At 41.7% G+C, this 25,155-nt stretch overlaps 1 protein-coding gene across 3 annotated transcripts in view; it reads right to left on the reverse strand.

Moving 5' to 3' along the window:
- The window catches only part of ELMO3 (engulfment and cell motility 3), a 345,089-nt gene that overhangs the window by 30,948 nt on the left and 288,986 nt on the right, over positions 1-25,155 (reverse strand). For all 3 annotated transcript variants that reach the window (XM_053702885.1, XM_053702894.1, XM_053702901.1), the window contains exons 17-19: positions 14,117-14,229; positions 12,985-13,089; positions 4,441-4,523 (exon numbers count right to left, since the gene is read on the reverse strand). In XM_053702885.1, coding sequence (XP_053558860.1) covers positions 4,441-4,523; positions 12,985-13,089; positions 14,117-14,229 — 301 coding nt within the window. The remainder of the gene's footprint in view (positions 1-4,440; positions 4,524-12,984; positions 13,090-14,116; positions 14,230-25,155) is intronic.

The following is a 25,155-nucleotide window of genomic DNA, read 5'->3' on the forward strand; positions in this document are numbered from 1 at the left end:
GACAGATAACAAGAGTGGGCCTCCGCCCATCGGATTATCTTGGATACTTCTATCATCGCTAAGGAACTCCTTGTTTCCCCCTGATGATTGATATATGCCACAGTTGTGATGTTGTCCAACTGGAATCTGATGAATTTGGCCGAAGCCAACTGAGGCCATGCCTGAAGCAAATTGAATATTGCTCTCAGTTCCAGAATATTGATTGGAAGTTGAGACTCCACCTGAGTCCAAACACTCTGAGCCTTCAGGGAATTCCAGACTGCACCCCAGCCCAAAAGACTGGCGTCCGTTGTCACTATCACCCACGAGGGTCTGCGGAAACATGTCCCCTGAGACAGATGATCCGGCGACAACAACCAAAGAAGAGAGTCTCTGGTCTCTTGATCCAGATTTATCTGAGGAGATAAATTTGCATAGTCCCCATTCCACTGTCCGAGCTGCAGTGGCCTGAGATGAAAGCGGGCAAATGGAATGATGTCCATTGCCGCTACCATTAATCCAATGACCTCCATACACTGAGCCACTGATGGCCGAGGAATGGACTGAAGTGCTTGGCAAGTATTTAGAATCTTTGTTTTTCTGACCTCCGTCAGAAATATTTTCATGTCTACCGAGTCTATCAGAGTCTCCAAGAAGGGAACCCTTGTCCGTGGAATTAATGAACTTTTTTCTATGTTCACCTTCCAACCATGAGTTCTCAGGAAAGACAATACTATGTCCGTGTGAGATTTTGTCAAATGATAAGTTGACGCCTGAATCAGAATATCGTCCAGATAAGGCGCCACTGCTATGCCCCGCGGTCTGAGAACCGCTAGAAGAGACCCTAGAACCTTTGTGAAGATTCTGGGTGCTGTGGCCAACCCGAAGGGAAGAGCCACGAACTGATAATGTTTGTCCAGGAAGGCAAACCTTAGGAACTGATGATGATCCTTGTGAATAGGGATATGAAGGTATGCATCCTTCAAGTCCACGGTAGTCATATATTGACCCTCCTGGATCATTGGTAAGATTGTTCGTATAGTCTCCATCTTGAATGATGGAACTCTGAGAAATTTGTTTAGACACTTGAGATCTAAAATGGGTCTGAAAGTTCCCTCTTTTTTGGGAACCATAAAAAGATTTGAGTTAAACCTCTGCCCCTGTTCCAGTTTTGGAACGGAACAAATTACTCCCATGGTAGAGAGGTCTTTTACACAGCGTAAGAACGCCTCTCTTTTTATCTGGTCTACAGATAATCGTGAAAGATGAAATCTCCCTCTTGGGATAAAATCCTTGAATTCCAGTTGATAACCGTGGGTCATGATTTCCAATGCCCAAGGGTCCTGAACGTCTCTTGCCCAAGCCTGAGCAAAGAAAGAAAGTCTGCCCCCTACTAGATCTGGTCCCGGATCGGGGGCCGCCCCTTCATGCTGTCTTTGTAGCAGCAGCGGGCTTCTTGGATTGTTTACCTTTATTCCAAGCATGTTTGGGTCTCCAGATTGACTTGGATTGAGCAAAGTTCCCTTCCTGCTTTGTGGATGAAGAGGAAGCAGAGGGTCCTCCTTTAAAGTTTCGAAAAGAACGAAAATGATTTTGTTTACCCCTCATCTTAACAGACTTATCCTGAGGTAGGGCATGGCCTTTACCTCCAGTAATGTCGGAAATGATTTCCTTCAATTCAGGCCTGAATAGGGTCTTACCTTTAAATGGAATAGCTAAAAGCTTAGATTTTGATGACACATCAGCAGACCAAGATTTGAGCCATAATGCCCTACGCGCTAAAATGGCAAATCCTGCATTTTTCGCCGCTAGTTTAGCAATTTGAAAAGCGGCATCAGTAATAAAAGAATTAGCTAGCTTGAGAGCCTTAATTCTATCCAAAATGTCATCTAATGGAGTCTCAACCTTCAGACTCTTCTAGAGCATCAAACCAAAAAGCTGCTGCAGTAGTAACTGGAATAATGCAAGCCGTAGGTTGTAAAAGAAAACCCTGATTAATAAATAATTTCTTTAGACGACCCTCTAACTTTTTATCCATAGGGTCTTTGAAAGCACAACTGTCCTCAATAGGTATAGTTGTACGCTTAGCCAGGGTAGAAATAGCTCCCTCCACCTTAGGGACCGTTTGCCAAGAATCCCGAATGGTGTCTGATATGGGAAACATTTTCTTAAAATTAGGAGGGGGAGAGAACGGTATACCTGGTCTAGCCCATTCCTTTTTTACAATTTCCGAAATTCTTTTAGGAACAGGAAAAACATCAGTGTAAGTAGGTACCTCTAGATATTTGTCCATCTTACACAATTTCTCTGGTGGTATCACAATAGTATCACAATCATCCAGAGTTGCTAAAACCTCCCGAAGTAGCATGCGGAGGGGTTCAAGCTTAAATTTAAAGGACATCACGTCCGAATCTGTCTGAGGTAACACATTTCCTGAGTCTGAAAGTTCTCCCTCAGACAGCAATTCCCTGACCCCCAACTCAGAGCACTGTGAGGGTACATCGGAAATAGCTAATAAAGCATCAGAGGATTCAGTATTCACATTGATACCTGACCTACTGCGTTTACCCTGCAACACTGGTAATTTAGATAATACCTCTGTAAGGGTAGTTGACATAACTGCAGCCATCTCCTGCAGAGTAAAAGAATTAGACGCACTAGAGGCACTTGGCGTTGCTTGTGTGGGCGTTAAAGGTTGTGACACTTGGGGAGAATTGGATGGCATATCCTGATTCTCTTCAGACTGAGAATCATCCTTAGGCACACTTACTTTACCTAAAATATGCTTTTTACAATGTAAGGCCCTTTCAGTACAAGAGGTACACAATGTAAGAGGGGGTTCCACAATGGCTTCCAAACACATAGAGCAATGAGTTTCCTCAATGTCAGACATGTTTAACAGACTAGTAATAACCACAGTAGTCGTTAACACTTTATTTATTGAATTAAACAATTTTTAGAAAAAACGTGTACTGCGCCTTTAAGAGATAAAAAAGCACACAATTTTTCCAAACTGCCTAAAAACGTTAACTAACGCTATCTAATTAGCTACACATATACAATAGTGCCAAAAATGATTGCACCCTAAGGCAAAAGGGCAAAATTAACCTCTAAACATTCTTTATAGCAAAAAATGTATTTGGTTTCAAAAAACGACCCCTGCACCTCGCCACAGCTCTGCTGTGGCGCCTACCTGCCCCCAGGGAACTGCAAAAGGACTCGCTAATGATCCGGTTAACAGGACATCAGTGTAGACCCATCCGGAGCTAATGCCTGCTGCTTTCACAGCCAGAGTAACTGCGCGTTGGAGCGTGCGAAATTAGGCCCCGCCCATCATGGACGATGTTCACCTCAGCCTGTACAACCGCATGGGAAGTGGTTTAGCCGAAAGCCATGTGGTCCCCAAACACAAACCTCATAAAAACAGCTATAGAAATGTTTGTTATCAATAAATAAAAACCAAACCGTTAAGCTGCCTCTCCCAGTGTCTCTGATATATGCTGCAATAAGCCCTTTGCTGCATAAAGCCCAGTACCATGTTAATAAATAATACATACAGGTTTTTCAGTAATACCCTCTGTCTCAACAGGTCTACTGCTTACCCCTTCCCTTGCAGGGAAAACATGTCAGCCAGTTCTGATACACCAAGTCTCCTCAGAAATAAAGGACTGAACATAACTCAATGCTGCTTGGAGCATGAAACCGTTCTCCACACTGAAGATCTCTCTTGTACTACCTTCAGAAGCTCTGTGGGAACCAACGTGGATCTTAGTTACATCTGCTAAGATCATTAACCTAAGGGCAGAAATCTTCTTCCATATCTCCCTGAGGAAAATAGTACTCACCGGTACCATTTAAAATAAAAAAACTTCTTGATTGAAGAAACTAAAACTAACACCTCACTTTACCTCTTCCTAGTACAAACACAGGCAAAGAGAATGACTGGGGGTGGAGGGAAGGGAGGAGCTATATATATACAGCTCTGCTGTGGGGCTCTTTGCCACTTCCTGTTAGCAGGAGGATAATATTCCACATGTAAGGATGAAATCCGTGGACTCGTCGTATCTTGTAGAAGAAATATGGTGAGTAATTGATACAGTATGGATGTTGACTGCTTAAGGGGGCATAAAACTCAAAATGTTTCTTTTATGATTCAGAGCATGTAATTTTACACAATTTACTTGCACTATCGATTTAGCTTGGTCTTTGTTATCACATAATTGTGCTAATATTTTTTGCACTTCACTTGTAATCTTGCCCTATATGTTTTATTAATGGAAAACTGAAATGCTCTGACCAACTAGAGCATGTCATTGTGTTTTAAAATTTCTTATTAAGACAACTTGTGAATCCAGTGAAAACCAACAAATTCAGTAAGATGATAAATGGATGAAACACCATATAACATTTTAGGAGAACAGAGACCATTGAATTCCCTACAAACACCTCAGCTGATCTGACCTTGTTTTGTTTCCCCGAACTTTTTTCTTTTGTGTGTGGGCAGTCCTTTCCTGTCAGCACATCCTTAATTTCAGCAACTGGAACTAATAGAAAGAGAACAGGTTGTACTTGAAAATACCTCAAAGAATAAATAGGCTGACAGAGAGAGAGAGCAGGTAGGGCCAAGGATGGCAAGAAACAAGTGACAGAGAAAGTATTTAGGATTTATAGGACACAGCAATCAGAATATATTATAGAGCAGATTATAGTAGTAATAAGACTGTAGTTGGAACAGATTGTGACAGAAAGCAGATTGGACTGATAATGGCTGAAAACAGGTGAGACTAATGAAAATACAGAAGGCAGGAAGGACTGGTGGTGACACAGAAAGCGGGTAGGACTGGTGGTGACACAGAAAGCGGGTAGGACTGGTGGTGACACAGAAAGCAGGAAGGACCTGTAGTGATGCAGAAAGCAGGTGGGACTGGTAGTGACACAGAAAGCAGAAAAGACTGGTGGACACACAAAAAGCAGGTAGGACTGGTAGTGACACAGAAAGCTGGTAGGACTGGTGGTGACGCAGAAGGCAGGAAGGACTGGTGGTGATGCAGAAAGCAGGTGGGACTGGTGGTGACACAGAAAGCAAAAAGGACTGGTGGTGACACAGAAAGCAAAAAGGACTGGTGGTGTCACAGAAAGAAGGTATGACTGGCGGTGATACAGAAAGCAGGTAGGACTGGCGGTGATACAGAAAGCAGGTAGGACTGGCGGTGATACAGAAAGCTGGTAGGACTGGTGGTGATACAGAGAGCAGGTAGGACTGGTGGTGACACAAAAAGCAAAAAGGACTGGTGGTTACACATTAAGCAGGAAGGACTGGTGATGACACAGAAAGCATGTAAGACTGGTGGAGACACAGAAAGCAGGTAAGACTAGTGGTGACACAGAAAGCAGGTAAGACTGGTGGTGACGTAGAAAGCTGGTAGGACTAGTGGTGATACAGAAAGCCAATAGGACTGGTGGTAACACAGAAGGCAGGTAGGACTGGTGGTGATGCAGAAAGCTGGTAGGACTAGTGATGATACAGAAAGCCAATAGGACTGGTGGTGACACAGAAGGCAGGTAGGACTGGTGTTGATACATAAAGCCAATAGGACTGGTGGTGACACAGGAGGCAGGTAGGACTTGTGGTGACGCAGAAAGCTGGTAGAACTGGTGGTGACACAGAAAGCAGGTAGGACTGATAGTAATGCAGAAAGCAGGAAGGACTGATCGTAATGCAGAAAGCAGGAAGGAATGGCGGTGATACAGAAAGCTGGTAGGACTGGTGGTGCCATAGAAAGCAGGTAGGACTAGTGGTGACACAGAAAGCAGGTAAGACTGGTGGTGATGCAGAAAGCTGGTAGAACTGGTGGTGATACAGAAAGCAGGTAGGACTGGTGGAGACACAGAAAGCAGGTAAGACTAGTGGTGACACAAAAAGCAGGTGAGACTGGTGGTGACGCAGAAAGCTGGTAGGACTGGTGGTGATACAGAAAGCCAATAGGACTGGTGGTGACACAGAAAGCAGGTAGAACTGGTGGTAACACAGAAAGCAGGTAGGACTGGTGGTGGGACAGAAAACAGGTAGGACTGATAGTAATGCAGAAAGCAGGAAGTACTAGCAGTGACACAGAAAGCAGGTAGGACTGGCGGTGATACAGAAAGCTGGTAGGACTGGTGGTGATACAGAGAGCAGGTAGGACTGGTGGTGACACAAAAAGCAAAAAGGACTGGTGGTTACACATTAAGCAGGAAGGACTGGTGGTGACACAGAAAGCATGTAAGACTGGTGGAGACACAGAAAGCAGGTAAGACTAGTGGTGACACAGAAAGCAGGTAAGACTGGTGGTGACGTAGAAAGCTGGTAGGACTAGTGGTGATACAGAAAGCCAATAGGACTGGTGGTGACACAGAAGGCAGGTAGGACTGGTGGTGACGCAGAAAGCTGGTAGGACTAGTGATGATACAGAAAGCCAATAGGACTGGTGGTGACACAGAAGGCAGGTAGGACTGGTGGTGATACATAAAGCCAATAGGACTGGTGGTGACACAGGAGGCAGGTAGGACTTGTGGTGACGCAGAAAGCTGGTAGAACTGGTGGTGACACAGAAAGCAGGTAGGACTGATAGTAATGCAGAAAGCAGGAAGGACTGATCGTAATGCAGAAAGCAGGAAGGAATGGCGGTAAAACAGAAAGCTGGTAGGACTGGTGGTGACACAGAAAGTAGGTAGGACTGGTGGTGCCATAGAAAGCAGGTAGGACTAGTGGTGACACAGAAAGCAGGTAAGACTGGTGGTGATGCAGAAAGCTGGTAGAACTGGTGGTGATACAGAAAGCAGGTAGGACTGGTGGAGACACAGAAAGCAGGTAAGACTAGTGGTGACACAAAAAGCAGGTGAGACTGTTGGTTGACGCAGAAAGCTGGTAGGACTGGTGGTGACACAGAAAGTAGGTAGGACTGGTGGTGCCACAGAAAGCAGGTAGGACTAGTGGTGACACAGAAAGCAGGTAAGACTGGTGGTGATGCAGAAAGCTGGTAGAACTGGTGGTGATACAGAAAGCAGGTAGGACTGGTGGAGACACAGAAAGCAGGTAAGACTAGTGGTGACACAAAAAGCAGGTGAGACTGGTGGTGACGCAGAAAGCTGGTAGGACTGGTGGTGACACAGACAGTAGGTAGGACTGGTGGTGCCATAGAAAGCAGGTAGGACTAGTGGTGACACAGAAAGCAGATAAGACTGGTGGTGATGCAGAAAGCTGGTAGAACTGGTGGTGATACAGAAAGCAGGTAGGACTGGTGGAGACACAGAAAGCAGGTAAGACTAGTGGTGACACAAAAAGCAGGTGAGACTGGTGGTGACGCAGAAAGCTGGTAGGACTGGTGGCGATACAGAAAGCCAATAGGACTGGTGGTGACACAGAAAGCAGGTAGAACTGGTGGTAACACAGAAAGCAGGTAGGACTGGTGGTGGGACAGAAAACAGGTAGGACTGATAGTAATGCAGAAAGCAGGAAGTACTAGCAGTGACACAGAAAGCAGGTAGGACTGGCGGTGATACAGAAAGCTGGTAGGACTGGTGGTGATATAGAGAGCAGGTAGGACTGGTGGTGACACATTAAGCAGGAAGGACTGGTGGTGACACAGAAAGCATGTAAGACTGGTGGAGACACAGAAAGCAGGTAAGACTAGTGGTGACACAGAAAGCAGGTAAGACTGGTGGTGACGTAGAAAGCTGGTAGGACTAGTGGTGATACAGAAAGCCAATAGGACTGGTGGTGACACAGAAGACAGGTAGGACTGGTGGTGACGCAGAAAGTTGGTAGGACTAGTGATGATACAGAAAGCCAATAGGACTGGTGGTGACACAGAAGGCAGGTAGGACTGGTGGTGATACATAAAGCCAATAGGACTGGTGGTGACACAGGAGGCAGGTAGGACTTGTGGTGACGCAGAAAGCTGGTAGAACTGGTGGTGACACAGAAAGCAGGTAGGACTGATAGTAATGCAGAAAGCAGGAAGGACTGACCGTAATGCAGAAAGCAGGAAGGAATGGCGGTGATACAGAAAGCTGGTAGGACTGGTGGTGACACAGAAAGTAGGTAGGACTGGTGGTGCCATAGAAAGCAGGTAGGACTAGTGGTGACACAGAAAGCAGGTAAGACTGGTGGTGATGCAGAAAGCTGGTAGAACTGGTGGTGATACAGAAAGCAGGTAGGACTGGTGGAGACACAGAAAGCAGGTAAGACTGGTGGTGATGCAGAAAGCTGGTAGAACTGGTGGTGATACAGAAAGCAGGTAGGACTGGTGGAGACACAGAAAGCAGGTAAGACTAGTGGTGACACAAAAAGCAGGTGAGACTGGTGGTGACGCAGAAAGCTGGTAGGACTGGTGGTGATACAGAAAGCCAATAAAACTGGTGGTGATACAGAAAGCCAATAGGACTGGTGGTGACACAGAAAGCAGGTAGAACTGGTGGTAACACAGAAAGCAGGTAGGACTGGTGGTGGGACAGAAAACAGGTAGGACTGATAGTAATGCAGAAAGCAGGAAGTACTAGCAGTGACACAGAAAGCAAAAAGGACTGGCGGTGATACAGAAAGCAGGTAGGACTGGTGGAGACACAAAAGGCAAAAAGGAATGGCGGTTACACAGAAAGCAGGTAAGACAAGTGGTGACACAGAAAGCAGGTAAGACTGGTGGTGAAGCAGAAAGCTGGTCTGACTGGTGGTGAAGCAGAAAGCTGGTCTGACTGGTGGTGAAGCAGAAAGCTGGTCTGACTGGTGGTGATACAGAAAGCCAATAGGACTGGTGGTGACGCAGAAGGCAGGAAGGACTGGTGGTGGCACAAAAAGCTGGTAGGACTGATGGTGACACAGGAGGCAGGTAGGACTTGTGGTGACGCAGAAAGCTGGTAGAACTGGTGGTGACACAGAAAGCAGGTAGGACTGATAGTAATGCAGAAAGCAGGAAGGACTGATCGTAATGCAGAAAGCAGGAAGGAATGGCGGTGATACAGAAAGCTGGTAGGACTGGTGGTGACACAGAAAGTAGGTAGGACTGGTGGTGCCATAGAAAGCAGGTAGGACTAGTGGTGACACAGAAAGCAGGTAAGACTGGTGGTGATGCAGAAAGCTGGTAGAACTGGTGGTGATACAGAAAGCAGGTAGGACTGGTGGAGACACAGAAAGCAGGTAAGACTGGTGGTGATGCAGAAAGCTGGTAGAACTGGTGGTGATACAGAAAGCAGGTAGGACTGGTGGAGACACAGAAAGCAGGTAAGACTAGTGGTGACACAAAAAGCAGGTGAGACTGGTGGTGACGCAGAAAGCTGGTAGGACTGGTGGTGATACAGAAAGCCAATAGGACTGGTAGTGATACAGAAAGCCAATAGGACTGGTGGTGACACAGAAAGCAGGTAGAACTGGTGGTAACAAAGAAAGCAGGTAGGACTGGTGGTGGGACAGAAAACAGGTAGGACTGATAGTAATGCAGAAAGCAGGAAGTACTAGCAGTGACACAGAAAGCAAAAAGGACTGGCGGTGATACAATAAGCAGGTAGGACTGGTGGAGACACAAAAGGCAAAAAGGAATGGCGGTTACACAGAAAGCAGGTAAGACAAGTGGTGACACAGAAAGCAGGTAAGACTGGTGGTGAAGCAGAAAGCTGGTCTGACTGGTGGTGAAGCAGAAAGCTGGTCTGACTGGTGGTGAAGCAGAAAGCTGGTCTGACTGGTGGTGATACAGAAAGCCAATAGGACTGGTGGTGACGCAGAAGGCAGGAAGGACTGGTGATGGCACAAAAAGCTGGTAGGACTGATGGTGATACAGAAAGCAGGTAGAACTGGTGGTGACACAGAAAGCAGGTAGGACTGGTGGTGACACAGAAAGCAGGTAGGACTGGTGGTGGGACAGAAAACAGGTAGGACTGATGGTGATGCAGAAAGCAGGAAGGACTGGTGGTGACACAGAAGGCAGGAAGGACTGGTGGTGGTACAAAAAGCCGTAAGGACTGGTGGTGATACAGAAAGCAGGTAAGACTGGTGGCAACACAGAAAACGAGTAGGACTGGTGGTGATGCAGAAAACAGGAAGGACTGGTGGTGACACAGAAAGCAGGAGGGACTGGGGGTGACACAGAAGGCAGGAAGGACTGGTGGCAAAGCAGAAAACAGGTAGGACTGGTGGTGACAGAAAGCAGGAAGAACTGGTGGTGACGCAGATTGCAGGAAGGACTGGTGGTGACGCAGATTACAGGAAGGACTGGTGATGACGCAGAAAGCAGGACGAACTGATGGTAACACAGAAGGCAGGAAGGCATTTGCAGATTATTTTTACATGTAGAAATGTTTTTAGCCATGTTTATTAATAAAAAGGTTGTTTCAGTAATGAATATGTTTTGTGTGTATCATTAGACACCTTCCATGAAGCCATCCTTAAAACCAATAATCATTGTACAGTTTTATTAAATTACATAAATGAACTCTTTTGTTGGAAGGTATACACTAGGTTTTGAATGCTAGCTTTTAAATATGAAAAACAAAATGTATACTTACCTGATAAATTCATTTCCTTCATGGTGGTGAGAGTTCACAAACCATTACTCCTGAGATTCAACTCCTGGCCCCTGGGAGGAGGCAAAGATTCCCAAAGCTCTATGAGCACTAAATCCCTCTCACCTCTCTGGTATTCTACTCTGAGGTATAATCAAGAAAGGAGAAGTTGAAAGGTAGGAAATGACAAAGTGCCATATTACAAGTGTAGTGCAAAATATTGCTTACGCGAGCGCGATATGCAAATGTAAGCTGGTATTACAACACGGTATGAGAACCTAGTGCTGTGTAGGGGGTAATTTGCGCTGCGATGGGCAGCAAATTGAAATATATATGTGCTGCACCTTGTCCACTGACCCTGACTCCAACACCAAAAGTGGTCTGGGGGGTGATTGCCACCCTGCCCCAGTACACCACTGAGCTCCACACTGGGTGAAATTGTGTCACTGCCCAATACTCAAATCTCCTCTCTGTCTCTCAGTGACAGCATTCTGAGGACCCATCTCAATGAAGAATCTGAAGCAACTTAATTGTTCATCTTTCTCATGTGGAGGCAAATAAAAGGCAAGAATACCAGAGAGGTGGGAGGGATTAAGGTGGGGATATTTGCCTTTTCCTAGTGGCTAGGAGTTGAATCCCAGGAGTAATGGCTTGTGGACTCTCCACCTTATGGAATTAATACTATTCCTATTTATTAAAACATGTTAAACAAATTGTAAAAAGTTCAACAATTCACCTTTGGTATAAACTTACGAAACTCAGCTATGCTGATCATATAGTCTTACACACTCACAACTATAAAATCATAGCTTACAATCAATGCTTATATCACTCCTTAGCGAGGCATTTCATTAATGTCTTTCCTTTTCGTTCAATGATATATTTCTATTGTGCTATTTGTCTTTTCACATAGATTAATATAATCCAACCAAACCATTACAACCCATATACATTTACCTCCATTCATTTTCAGCATGGTTTTGGAGAATGTTAAATCATCAGTTAGTTAACATCTTTATTTTATTTTTTGATAAATATCTCCTATTCCAATCCATGTGATGTGTACAGTCTTAAAGGGGCATTAATAAGCTTGTTGTGGGCCCAGATTTCCACTTTGAAAATCTTGGTTACAGAATTTGCTTTTCAAACTCTCCAGGTAGCACAGGACTAGCACAATTTTTACACAAAGCAGACGATGTTTAAAGTGCCATAAAACATTTTGAGTTATGTGCCTATTATTAAAGGGTTAACCGAGGTAAAACAGTGTGTGGGGAAAAGTATTTTAATAAAATTTCCATAAATATGCAAAATTACTTACACTTTAGTGTTGCCAAGTGTAGCCTGCTCTACCCCCTTTATCAGTGTCCTACTCCAAACCCTGTGGTATCATGTAACAGAGTATGCACGTGAGGATAATTATGTATGCAAGTAAGGGGGTGAGTTGAGGAGGGACATCAGGTACTGCTATTGTTTGTTACCAAGAGACTTGCTTGTTTCCATGAGTATAATGTCATGTGACTCTACCCCCTACCGTGCATGTGCAAGAGTGCATTCTGCTGAAGTTATGGCCTGAAATTAAAGGGATTAATGGGGCTTAAAACAGAATCTGTTTTGTGGGTAAGCTTTGGCTGCATTATATATTTAGAAACTTATGTTAGTTCATACTGTTTAATGTCCCTTTAATGACCTTTTAAGGAATGTTTTTTTATCAATACCCCAACCTGTTGATATCTCCTGCAAACACTTATCAGGTGTTTTCAAACACAACACCTATAGCACTTTTAAATGGATTTTTGTGTAACTTCATTGCTGAACAAATTGTTTCAACTTTTTTGTTTTAGATAGAAAATACAGTTAATGCGCTACCTATCAATAAAGTATAGGAACACTTCTAATATACTGAAAGATGAGTTTGAGCAGCTTTAGAATACTGGTTCAAGTATCTTATCCTTTGTTGAAACGAAGCTCCTTTCCATTACAGAATTCTTATACTTTGGAGCATGCACTTGTCTTGTGCATCATATGGAAGCAGTATTTGCAATATTGTATCGTAATTTCTTTTTTTAATTGCCTGCTCTATCTAATTCAAGAAAGTTTACTTTTTACTATTATTTCCATTTAATTTTGCAAGTCATTATTCTAAAATGATATCATATGGAATATATTGTATATATATTTGGTAGACTATGGATGAACTAGTGAACAGATAGGATTGACTGACGACCAAGAGTGAAGACAGGGTTTATGGATGTCTCAGATATAAAGGAACAATTGTAGGATCATCTAAGACACAGAGAACACATAGAACTGCTGAAAGACCCAGAAGGAAAACAAGACTGATGGTTACCAAGAAAATAAACATTACTCATAGTCATACAGCAAGATTGATAGTTGCAGAGTGTAATAAGGACTGATGAGCGTGAGTGTGTAGATATTTAGCTACTGACTAGTCTTTTGGCAGTTTGTACTTACTCTTTTCTTGTAGGTAGTCAATTGAAGGGTTTTGAACGTTATCTTCTATATCTCCATAATGTAGAACCTTGTGATTTGGAGACAGACGACAGAGCCAGAGTTTGTCTGTAACCAAAGGATTTAGCCAAGAGTTGTTACATGTGGGTTAAGTGTTGAAAAATCAATAAATAAGCATAAATATTATTGCCAATATTTTGTTTTTGGAAGTGCTAATACAGGGCTCGCTTCCATTGAGTCGTTATTCAGTTTGCGTGCACTCACAAACCGTTAAATATGCTGTTGAAAGCAATATCGTTTATCGACTATTTCCAATGGCGCGTTATACCTCAATATCGGCAGCTGGACTCCGGCTGCCGAAAAAATCTTTGCGTCCCATAGAAAGTAATAGAAGCCGTTAATCGATAAATTATACCAGGTTTCCAATGAAAGCGCAAACCGTTAATATACTGTCGGAGGCTGTCGATACATTGAGAAATATTACACCCAGCTCAACTAGGTGTAAAAGAGGAAAATTGTGCTTTTTGAGACCTATTTTCCATTGAAATTATAAAACTTGCAAATATGCAAGTGTTTTAATGTAGAAATAAATTGTTATAAGTAATATTTATTGTTGTCTCATGTATAGGAATAGTTGAACTTATATTCTAATAGAAATATCAGTATATATTTAAATATAATAATATATGCAAGAACATATTTACAGAATGCAAACTAGACCTATGCCTAGGGCAGCAATACATACTTATATTTATGAAGTGGTAAATATAATTATATTAAAAAAAAGTATTCAAATATGGATAAGTGTATCTTTATTTTTCTTGAGAGGTGATCACCGGTAAGGAGCACGGACGTTAAACGTAAATTCTATAGCGTAAGGTCGGGTTACCTTAGCAACTAATTGATTTTCAAGAAATCCGACATCAGATGGAAGCGTTAACACAACGTTAATTTACAGCTACACAAAAAGAGCGAGTGCACGCTATCCACAAAATATTTCAATGGAAACCTGGTACTAAAATGGAGCCGTAAATTACTTTTAGCTGTCGGCCGCTTCGGTAGCTTACGGCTCCATTTTTAACGACTCAATGGAAGCGAGGCCACAGTTGTTTATATATTAATTTCTTCCTCTCACCTTGCCTTCTCCGGCTGCTGATTTTGCGGAACTTGGTGCCCTCACATAGTGAATGGAGTCGTTGCTGTTTGATGAGATTCAAAAGTTCAGGCTTCAACTGCATTCTAAGTTCCCTATTTAACCACAGGATCATCAGTGTGATGCAAAGACAAAAATAAACAAGTGACGCAAATAGGATACATAGATACAAGGATAAAAGTACAACGGAGAAACAATACAATAAGAGACAACATTTTACAAATACAAATACAGGGGGAATTGAGGGCCCTATTCCTGTGGGAACTTACAATCTAGATGGGTAGGAGGATGGGAAACAGGAGGTGGGGACTGCAAAGGTGAGAATGATATTAGTGAGGAGATAAGTAGAAAAAGAGAGTATCCAAAGCGAGTGAGTTGAAAAATGGCAACAAGTCAAAAAACTAGTTTAAAAAGTAAAAACTTACACAATTAGTAAAGCCTAAAAAACTTACAAATTCATGGACATACACAGAGGTGTGTGGGATAGTAAAACTCGATCTACGTCATCTGATGCGTTTCACACCGTTATGGCGCTTTCTCAAAGACAGTGTCTTTGTCAGTGAATTGTTGCCATTTTTCAACTCACTCGCTTTGGATACTCTCTTTTTCTACTTATGTTTCACCACTTAGCTTTGTTGTAAGCGTTTGGCATATGCTTGCAGCTGGAGGAACACCAGCTGCTTTCCTGGATGTGAGTGATTGTTCATTGTAACCATTAGAAGTCTCACTGAGATGTGATTTGGAGATTTTAGTGAGGAGATAGATGAGGGCAACTGTTAGGTAAGTGAAGTTAATTTGTGAATGAGTCGGGTGATAAGCTTCCCTGAACAAAAAGGGAACGTTTAAAGGAGGAGAGGTTAGGGGAAAGTCTGACAGCTCGAGGAAGTGTGTTCCAGAGAGTTGGTGCCGCACGAGAGAAGTCCTGTAGTCTAGCATGAGAGGAGGTGATGGTAGAGGACGGAAGAAGCAGGTCATTGTTCGATCTTAAGGGGTGGGCTGGAGTATATTTGTTGGTGAGTGAGGACAGGTAGGGTGGGGCAGCATTGGTGAGGGCTTTGTAGGTCAGGGTGAGAATTTTGAATTTAATTCTGCTGTGAATGGGGAGCCAGTGAAGGGACTCACATAGAGGTGCAGCAGAAACAGAGCGTCAAGAGAGGCGGATTAGCCTTGCAGATGCATTTCAGATGGATTTAAAGGGAGAGAGGCGGGAGAGAGGGAGGCCAGATAGTAAGTTATTACAGTAGTCAAGTCAGAAAATTATCAGGAAATGGATTAGCTGTTTAGTAGTTTCAGCACTCAGAAACGGACACATTTTTTAGATATTCCGTAGGTGGTTGCAGCAGGATGAAGAGAGCAACTGGATGTGGGGAATGAAGGACAGATTTATGTCAAGTGTGACTCTGAGGCAGCAGACTTGGGGTGATGGGGAGATAGTGGTGCCACCAACAGTGATGGAAAAATTAGAAACTGGAGTAGAGTTAGAGGGGGGGGGGGGGATTAGAAGTAGTTCAGTCTTGGACATGTTTATTTTTAGGTAGTGAGAGGCCATCCAGGAGGAAATGCCAGATAAGCAGTCACTGATGTGAGAAATGACAGAAGGAGAGAGTGCAGGGGTGGAAAGGTAGATCTGGGTATCATCAGAATAGAGGTGATAGTTGAAGCCATAGCTGTTGATGAGTTTACCTAGTGAAGAAGTGTAAATAGAGAAGAGTAGAGGACCCAGGACAGAGCCTTGAGGTACTCCAACAGACAGAGGCAATGAAGAGGAGGAGTCACCAGCAAAAGAGACAGAGAAGGATCTGTTAGAGAGATAAGAGTGAATCCAAGAGAGGGCAGTGCCACAGAGCCCAAGAGAGCTGAGAGTCCGTAGGAGAAGGGGATGGTCCACAGTCTCAAAGGCAGCAGAGAGGTCAAGTAAAATGAGTATAGAGTAGTAGCCTTTGTTTTTAGCAGAAAGGAGATTGTTAGTAACCATGGTGAGGGCAGTCTCAGTTGAGTGTTGGGGACGGAAGCCAGATTACAGAGGGTTGAGCAATGAGTTGGTGGAAAGGAAGTGGGTTAGGCGATCAAAAGCTAGTTTTTCAAGGATTTTTTAAGCTAGCAGGAGCAGTGATATGGGGTGGTAGTTTGCAGGTGAGTTAGGGTCAAGGGAGGGTTTTGAGGATGGGGGTGACCTTTGCATGTTTAAAGGAGGCAGGGAATGAGCCGGTAGAAAGGGATAGGTTGAATATATGAGTAAGAGCCGGAGTGAGGGTGAGAGACAGAGAAGGTATTAGATGTGAAGGAATAGGGTCAATATGCATCAACACACAGGGGAACAAAGAATAATGACAGTCCCCTCTATATTACTAGTTGATAAGGAATTCAATTGTTCCTTGGGAACTTAAAGGGATATGAAACCCAAAAAACATAATTTATGTAAGAACTTACCTGATAAATTAATTTCTTTCATAGTGGCAAGAGTCCATGAGCTAGTGATGTATGGGATATACATTCCTACCAGGAGGGGGCAAAGTTTCCCAAACCTCAAAATGCCTATAAATACACCTCCCACTTCACTCATACCTAAGTTTAACGTGTAGCCAAGAAGTGCTTTATACAAAAAAATCATAACCACCAAAAATAGAGTGGGTCTCATGGACTCTTGCCACTATCAAATTAATTAATTTATCAGGTAAGTTCTTACAAAAATTATGTTTTCTTTCATGTAAGTGGCAAGAGTCCATGAGCTAGTGACGTATGGGATATAATACCCAAGATGTGGAAATCCACGATTCACTAGAGAGGGAGGGATAAAATAACAACAGCTAAATCCGCTGAGAAATTAAATCCAACATATAAATACGTTTTCTTATTATTATTTTTTTAAAAAACAACTCAAATCAAAGGCACTAGAATCAAACTAATATAAGTGCCTGAAGAACCTTTTTACCAAAGGCTGCTTCCGAAAAAGCAAACACAACAAAATGGTAAAATTTAAGAAAAAATACGCAAAGAAAACCAAATTACTGCTTTGCAAATTTAATTAACTGAAACTTCTTTCTTGACAACCCAAGAAGAGGCAACTGATCTAGTAAGATGTGCTGTAATTCTCTGAGGTGGAGACTGCCCCGCCTTCAAAACAGCTTTATGAAACAAAAGTTTCAATCAAAATAACAGAGAAAAAACAGAGGCCTTCTGACCTTTACTGGAGCCAGAAGAAATAACAAATAGACTAGAAGTCTTTCTGAAATCTTAAGTAGCCTCAACATAATATTTCAAAGCTCTTACCACATCCAGAGAATGAGAAAACCTTACAAGAGTATTCTTAGAATTAGGACACAAAGAAAGAACAACAAATTCCCTATTGAATTTGTTAGAATTCACAACTTTAGGCAAAAATTTTAAAGAAGTTTGCAAAACAGTTTAATTTTGATGGAAAATCAGATTAAAAAAACAAAAAAGAGCAAACAATGCAGAAACTCTTCTAGCAGAAGAGATAGCCAAAATAAATAATACTCTCCAAGAAAGTAATAAATAATCAGATAATGCATAGGCTCAAAGGGAGGAGCCTGAAAAAACCTTCAAAACTAAGTTGAGTCTCCAAGGAGAATAAATAGATTAAATAACAGGTTTGATACAAATCAAAGCCTTAACAAAACAGTTAATATCAGGAAATTTAGCAATCTTCCTATGAAAGAAGACAGAGAGAGCAGAAGTTTATCCTGCAAAGTATTTGCAGATAAATACTTCTCCAAAACATCCGGAAGAAACTAAAATCCTAGGAATTTTGAAAAAATGCGAAGAATGATTATGAGTGGAACACCATGAAATATAGGTTTTCCAAACCTGATAAAAAAATTCTCCTTGAAACAGACTTACGCCCCTGTACCATAGTGCTAATCACTGAGTCAGAGAAACTTCTATGACTAAGTACTAAGCGTTCAATTTCCATGCCTTCAAATGTAAAGATTTGAGATCTTGATGGAAAAACAGCCCAAGAGACAGAAGGTCTGGCCTTAAAGGAAGTTGCCAAGGCTGGCAACTAGACATCCGGACAAGATCCGCAGACCTATCAGAAACACATGAGATTGAACCATTAAGATCTTGTAGATTACCCTTGAAAGAAGAACCAAAAGGTGAAAAAAATATAAGCAGGTTGGTAAAAACCAAGGAATTGCTAAGGTATCCACCATCTCTGCCTGAGGATCCCTAGACCTGGAAAGGTATCTGGGAAGCTTCTTATTTAGACGAGAGGCCATTAGATCTAATTCTGGAAGACCCCACATCTGTACAAGATGTAAAAAACACATCTGGATGGAGAGACCACTCCCCCGGATATAAAGGCTGAAATAATCCACTTTCTAATTGTCTACACCTGGGATATGAATCACAGAAATTAGACAAGAGTTGGATTCCACCCAAGAAAGTATCCAAGATACTTCCTTCATAATTGAAGGACTGTTAGTCCCTCCTTGATGATTGACATATGTCATTATTGTGATATTGTCTGTTTGAAAACAAATGTAAAAGTTCTTTCTTCAATAGAGGTCACGCCTGAAGTGCCCTGAAAATAGCACAGAGTTCTAAAATATTGATTGGTAACCTCGCCTCTTAAAGGTTTCCAAACCCCTTGTGCTGTCTGAGACTCTAAGACAGCTCCCCAACCTGAAAACTTGCATCTGTTGAGAATACAGTACAGGCAGGACGAACAAATGAGGCCCCCTGAACAATAAGGTGATAGTCCAACCACCAAATCAGAGAGAATAGAGTGTTGGGATTTAAGTACATCAGTTGTGATATCTGAAAATAATCGCTGCACCTTTGGTGCAACATGCAAAGCTATAGAAGCTTCATATGAAAGCGAGCAAAGGGGATCGCACCCGATGCTGCAGTCATGAGACCTAAAACTTCCATGCCCATAGCCACTGAAGGGAATAGTGACTGAAGGTCTAGACAAACTAAAATTAACTTAGTCTCTTGTCTGTCAGAGAAAGAATCATAAACACTGAATCCTATCTGGAAACATAAAAAGGTGACCCTTGTCTAAGGAAACAAAAAACTCTTTTGTAAATTAATCATCCAACCATGTCTTTGAAGAAACCACACTAAATGTTTAGAGTGAGATTCTACTAAATGAAAAGATTTAAGCTAGTACCAAGATATCGTCCAAATAAGGAAACACCGAAATACCCTGCTCTCTGAATACAGGTAGAAGGGCACCGAGAACCTTTGCAAAGAATGTCTGAACTGCCGCTAGGCCAAGCGGAAGAGCGACAAATTGGTAACGCTTATCTAGAAAAGAGAATCTCAGAAAACGATAGTGGGCTGAATTAATTGGAATGTGAAGATAAGAGTCCTGTAAGTCTATTATGGACATGAAGTGACCTTGCTGAACAAAAGGCAGAATAGTCCTTATAGTCACCATCTTAAAAGTTGGGACTCTTACAAAATGATTAAAAGATTTCAGATCCAGAATTAGTCTGAATGAATCTTCTTTCTTTGGTACAATGAATAGATTTGAATAGAAACCCAAACTCAGTTCCTGCTGAGGAACTGAAACAATCACCCCTGAAAACCCTAGATCTGAAAAACATTTCTGAAAAACTTGAGCTTTCACAGGGCTTGTTGTAACATGGGAAAGAAAGAATCTTCCCATGGGAGTTTTTATTCTGAACCTATTCGATACCCCTTGGAAAACGACATTCTGAATCCACTGATTTTGAACAGAAACACCCACACCCACAAATCAGTTTAACGAATAGCCAAGAAGTGGGGTGATAAAAAAAGTGTGAAAGCATATAAAATAAGGAATTGGAATAGTTGTGCTTTATAAAAAAATCATAACCACCACAAAAAGGGTGGGCCTCATGGACTCTTGCTAATATGAAAGAAATGAATTTATCAGGTAAGTTCTTACATAAATTATGTTTTCTTTCATGTAATTAGCAAGAGTCCATGAGCTAGTGACGTATGGGATAATGACTACCCAAGATGTGGATCTTTCCACGCAAGAGTCACTAGAGAGGGAGGGATAAAATAAAGACAGCCAATTCCTGCTGAAAATAATCCACACCCAAAATAAAGTTTAATGAAACATAAGCAGAAGATTCAAACTGAAACCGCTGCCTGAAGTACTTTTCTACCAAAAACTGCTTCAGAAGAAGAAAACACATCAAAATGGTAGAATTTAGTAAAAGTATGCAAAGAGGACCAGGTTGCTGCTTTGCAAATCTGATCAACCGAAGCCTCATTCCTAAACGCCCAGGAAGTAGAAACTGACCTAGTAGAATGAGCTGTAATCCTTTGAGGCGGAGTCTTACCCGACTCGACATAAGCATGGTGAATTAAGGATTTCAACCAAGATGCCAAAGAAATGGCAGAAGCTTTCTGACCTTTTCTAGAACCGGAAAAGATGACAAATAGACTAGAAGTCTTTCGGAAAGACTTAGTAGCTTCAACATAATATTTCAAAGCTCTAACAACATCCAAAGAATGCAACGATTTCTCCTTAGAATTCTTAGGATTAGGACATAATGAAGGAACCACAATTTCTCTACTAATGTTGTTGGAATTCACAACCTTAGGTAAAAATTCAAAAGAAGTTTGCAACACCGCCTTATCCTGATGAAAAATCAGAAAAGGAGACTCACAAGAAAGAGCAGATAATTCAGAGACTCTTCTGGCAGAAGAGATGGCCAAAAGGAACAAAACTTTCCAAGAAAGTAATTTAATGTCCAATGAATGCATGGGTTCAAAAGGAGGAGCTTGAAGAGCCCCCAGAACCAAATTCAAACTCCAAGGAGGAGAAATAGACTTAATGACAGGTTTTATACGAACCAAAGCTTGTATAAAACAATGAATATCAGGAAGATTAGCAATCTTTCTGTGAAAAAGAACAGAAAGAGCAGAGATTTGTCCTTTCAAGGAACTTGCGGACAAACCTTTATCTAAACCATCCTGAAGAAACTGTAAAATTCTCGGAATTCTAAAAGAATGCCAGGAAAAATGATGAGAAAGACACCAAGAAATATAAGTCTTCCAGACTCTATAATATATCTCTCTAGATACAGATTTACGAGCCTGTAACATAGTATTAATCACAGAGTCAGAGAAACCTCTTTGACCAAGAATCAAGCGTTCAATCTCCATACCTTTAAATTTAAGGATTTGAGATCCTGATGGAAGAAAGGACCTTGCGACAGAAGGTCTGGTCTTAACGGAAGAGTCCACGGCTGGCAAGAGGCCATCCGGACGAGATCCGCATACCAAAACCTGTGAGGCCATGCTGGAGCTACAAGCAGAACAAACGAGCATTCCTTCAGAATCTTGGAGATTACTCTTGGAAGAAGAACTAGAGGCGGAAAGATATAGGCAGGATGATACTTCCAAGGAAGTGATAATGCATCCACTGCCTCCGCCTGAGGATCCCGGGATCTGGACAGATACCTGGGAAGTTTCTTGTTTAGATGAGAAGCCATCAGATCTATTTCTGGGACTTCCCACATTTGAACAATCTGAAGAAATACCTCTGGGTGAAGAGACCATTCGCCCGGATGCAACGTTTGGCGACTGAGATAATCCGCTTCCCAATTGTCTATACCTGGGATATTAACCGCAGAGATTAGACAGGAGCTGGATTCCGCCCAAACCAGAATTCGAGATACTTCTTTCATAGCCAGAGGACTGTGAGTCCCTCCTTGATGATTGATGTATGCCACAGTTGTGACATTGTCTGTCTGAAAACAAATGAACGACTCTCTCTTCAGAAAAGGCCAAGACTGAAGAGCTCTGAAAATTGCACGGAGTTCCAAAATATTGATCGGTAATCTCACCTCCTGAGATTCCCAAACCCCTTGTGCCGTCAGAGACCCCCACACAGCTCCCCAACCTGTAAGACTTGCATCTGTTGAGATTATAGTCCAGGTCGGAAGAACAAAAGAAGCCCCCTGAATTAAACGATGGTGATCTGTCCACCACGTCAGAGAATGTCGTACAATCGGTTTTAAAGATATTAATTGAGATATCTTTGTGTAATCCCTGCACCATTGGTTCAGCATACAGAGCTGAAGAGGTCGCATGTGAAAACGAGCAAAGGGGATCGCGTCCGATGCAGCAGTCATAAGACCTAGAATTTCCATGCATAAGGCTACCGAAGGGAATGATTGTGACTGAAGGTTTCGACAAGCTGAAATCAATTTTAGACGTCTCTTGTCTGTCAAAGACAGAGTCATGGACACTGAATCTATCTGGAAACCCAAAAAGGTTACCCTTGTCTGAGGAATCAATGAACTTTTTAGTGAATTGATCCTCCAACCATGATCTTGAAGAAACAACACAAGTCGATTCGTATGAGATTCTGCTAAATCTGAAGACTGAGCAAGTACCAAGATATCGTCCAAATAAGGAAATACAGAAGGGCACCGAGAACCTTTGTAAAAATTCTTGGAGCTGTAGCTAGGCCAAACGGCAGAGCCACAAACTGGTAATGCTTGTCCAGGAAAGAGAATCTCAGGAACTGATAGTGAGCTGGATGAATCGGAATATGCAGATATGCATCCTGTAAATCTATTGTAGACATATAATGCCCTTGCTGAACAAAAGGCAAGATAGTCCTTACAGTTACCATTTTGAATGTTGGTATCCTTACATAAAGATTCAATATTTTTAGATCCAGAACTGGTCTGAAGGAATTCTCCTTCTTTGGTGCAATGAAGAGATTCGAATAAAACCCCAGCCCCTGTTCCAAAACTGTAACTGGCATAATTACTCCAGCCAACTCTAGATCTGAAACACATTTCAGAAATGCTTGAGCTTTCACTGGGTTTACTGGGACACGGGAAAGAAAAAATCTCTTTGCAGGAGGTCTTATCTTGAAACCAATTCTGTACCCTTCTGAAACAATGTTCTGAATCCAAAGATTGTGAACAGAATTGATCCAAATTTCTTTGAAAAAACGTAATCTGCCCCCTACCAGCTGAGCTGGAATGAGGGCCGCACCTTCATGTGGACTTAGAAGCTGGCTTTGCTTTTCTAGAAGGCTTGGATTTATTCCAGACTGGAGATGGTTTCCAAACTGAAACTGCTCCTGAGGATGAAGGATCAGGCTTCTGTTCTTTGTTGAAACGAAAGGAACGAAAACGATTATTAGCCCTGTTTTTACCTTTAGATTTTTTATCCTGTGGTAAAAAAGATCCTTTCCCACCAGTAACAGTTGAGATAATAGAATCCAACTGAGAACCAAATAATTTATTACCCTGGAAAGAAAGGGAAAGTAGAGTCGATTTAGAAGACATATCAGCATTCCAAGTTTTAAGCCATAAAGCTCTTCTAGCTAAAATAGCTAGAGACATAAACCTGACATCAACTCTGATAATATCAAAAATGGTATCACAGATAAAATTATTAGCATGTTGAAGAAGAATAATAATATTATGAGAATCATGATCTGTTACTTGTTGCGCTAAAGTTTCCAACCAAAAAGTTGAAGCTGCAGCAACATCAGCCAATGATATAGCAGGTCTAAGAAGATTACCTGAACACAGATAAGCTTTTCTTAGAAAGGATTCAATTTTCCTATCTAAAGGATCCTTAAAGGAAGTACCATCTGCCGTAGGAATAGTAGTACGTTTAGCAAGGGTAGAAATAGCCCCATCAACTTTAGGGATTTTGTTTCAAAACTCTAATCTGTCAGACGGCACAGGATATAATTGCTTAAAACGTTTAGAGGGAGTAAATGAATTACCCAAATTATTCCATTCTCTGGAAATTACTTCAGAAATAGCACCAGGAACAGGAAAAACTTCTGGAATAACCACAGGAGATTTAAAGCCCTTGTCTAAACGTTTAGATTTAGTATCAAGAGGACCAGAATCCTCAATTTCTAAAGCAATTAAAACTTCTTTAAGTAAAGAACGAATAAATTCAATTTTAAATAAATATGAAGATTTATCAGCATCAACCTCTGAGACAGAATCCTCTGAACCAGAAGAATCATTAGAATCAGAATGATGATGTTCATTTAAAAATTCATCTGGATAACGAGAAGTTTTAAAAAAATTTTTGTGTTTACTAGAAGGAGGAATAACAGACATAACCTTCTTAATGGATTCAGAAACAAAATCTCTTATGTTATCAGGAACACTCTGAACATTAGATGTTGTTGGAACTGCAACAGGTAATGGTACTTTACTAAAGGAAATATTATCTGCATTAACAAGTTTGTCATGACATTTAGTACAAACAACAGCTGAAGGAACAGCTACCAAAAGTTTACAGCAGATACACTTAGCTTTGGTAGTTCCAGCACCAGACAGCGATTTTCCTGAAGTATCTTCTGACTCAGATGCAACGTGAGACATCTTGCAATATGTAAGAGAAAAAACAACATATAAAGCAAAATTGATCAAATTCCTTAAATGACAGTTTCAGGAATGGGTAAAAATGCCAAAGAACAAACTTCTAGCAACCAGAAGCAATGAAAAATTAGACTTAAATAATGTGGAGACAAAAGCGACGCCCATATTTTTTTAGCGCCAAAAAAGACGCCCACATTATTTGGCGCCTAAATGCTTTTGGTGCCAAAATGACGCCACATCCGGAACGCCAAAATTTTTGGCGCAAAAGAACGTCAAAAAATGACGCAACTTCCGGCGACACGTATGACGCCGGAAACAGAAAAGATTTTTTGCGCCAAAAAACTCCGCGCCAAGAATGACGCAATAAAATGAAGCATTTGCAGCCCCCGCGAGCCTAACAGCCCACAGGGAAAAAGTCAAATTTTTAAGGTAAGAAAAATGATTGATTCAAATGCATTATCCCAAATATGAAACTGACTGACTGAAAAAAAGGAATGTTGAACATTCTGAGTCAAGGCAAATAAATGTTTGAATACATATATTTAGAACTTTAAAAAAGTGCCCAATCATAGCTTTAGAGTGTCACAGAAAATAAGATTTACTTACCCCAGGACACTCATCTACATGTTTGTAGAAAGCCAAACCAGTACTGAAACGAAAATCAGCAGAGGTAATGGTATATAT

Source organism: Bombina bombina, chromosome 1, assembly GCF_027579735.1.
Source record: "Bombina bombina isolate aBomBom1 chromosome 1, aBomBom1.pri, whole genome shotgun sequence".
Lineage (NCBI taxonomy): Eukaryota > Metazoa > Chordata > Amphibia > Anura > Bombinatoridae > Bombina > Bombina bombina.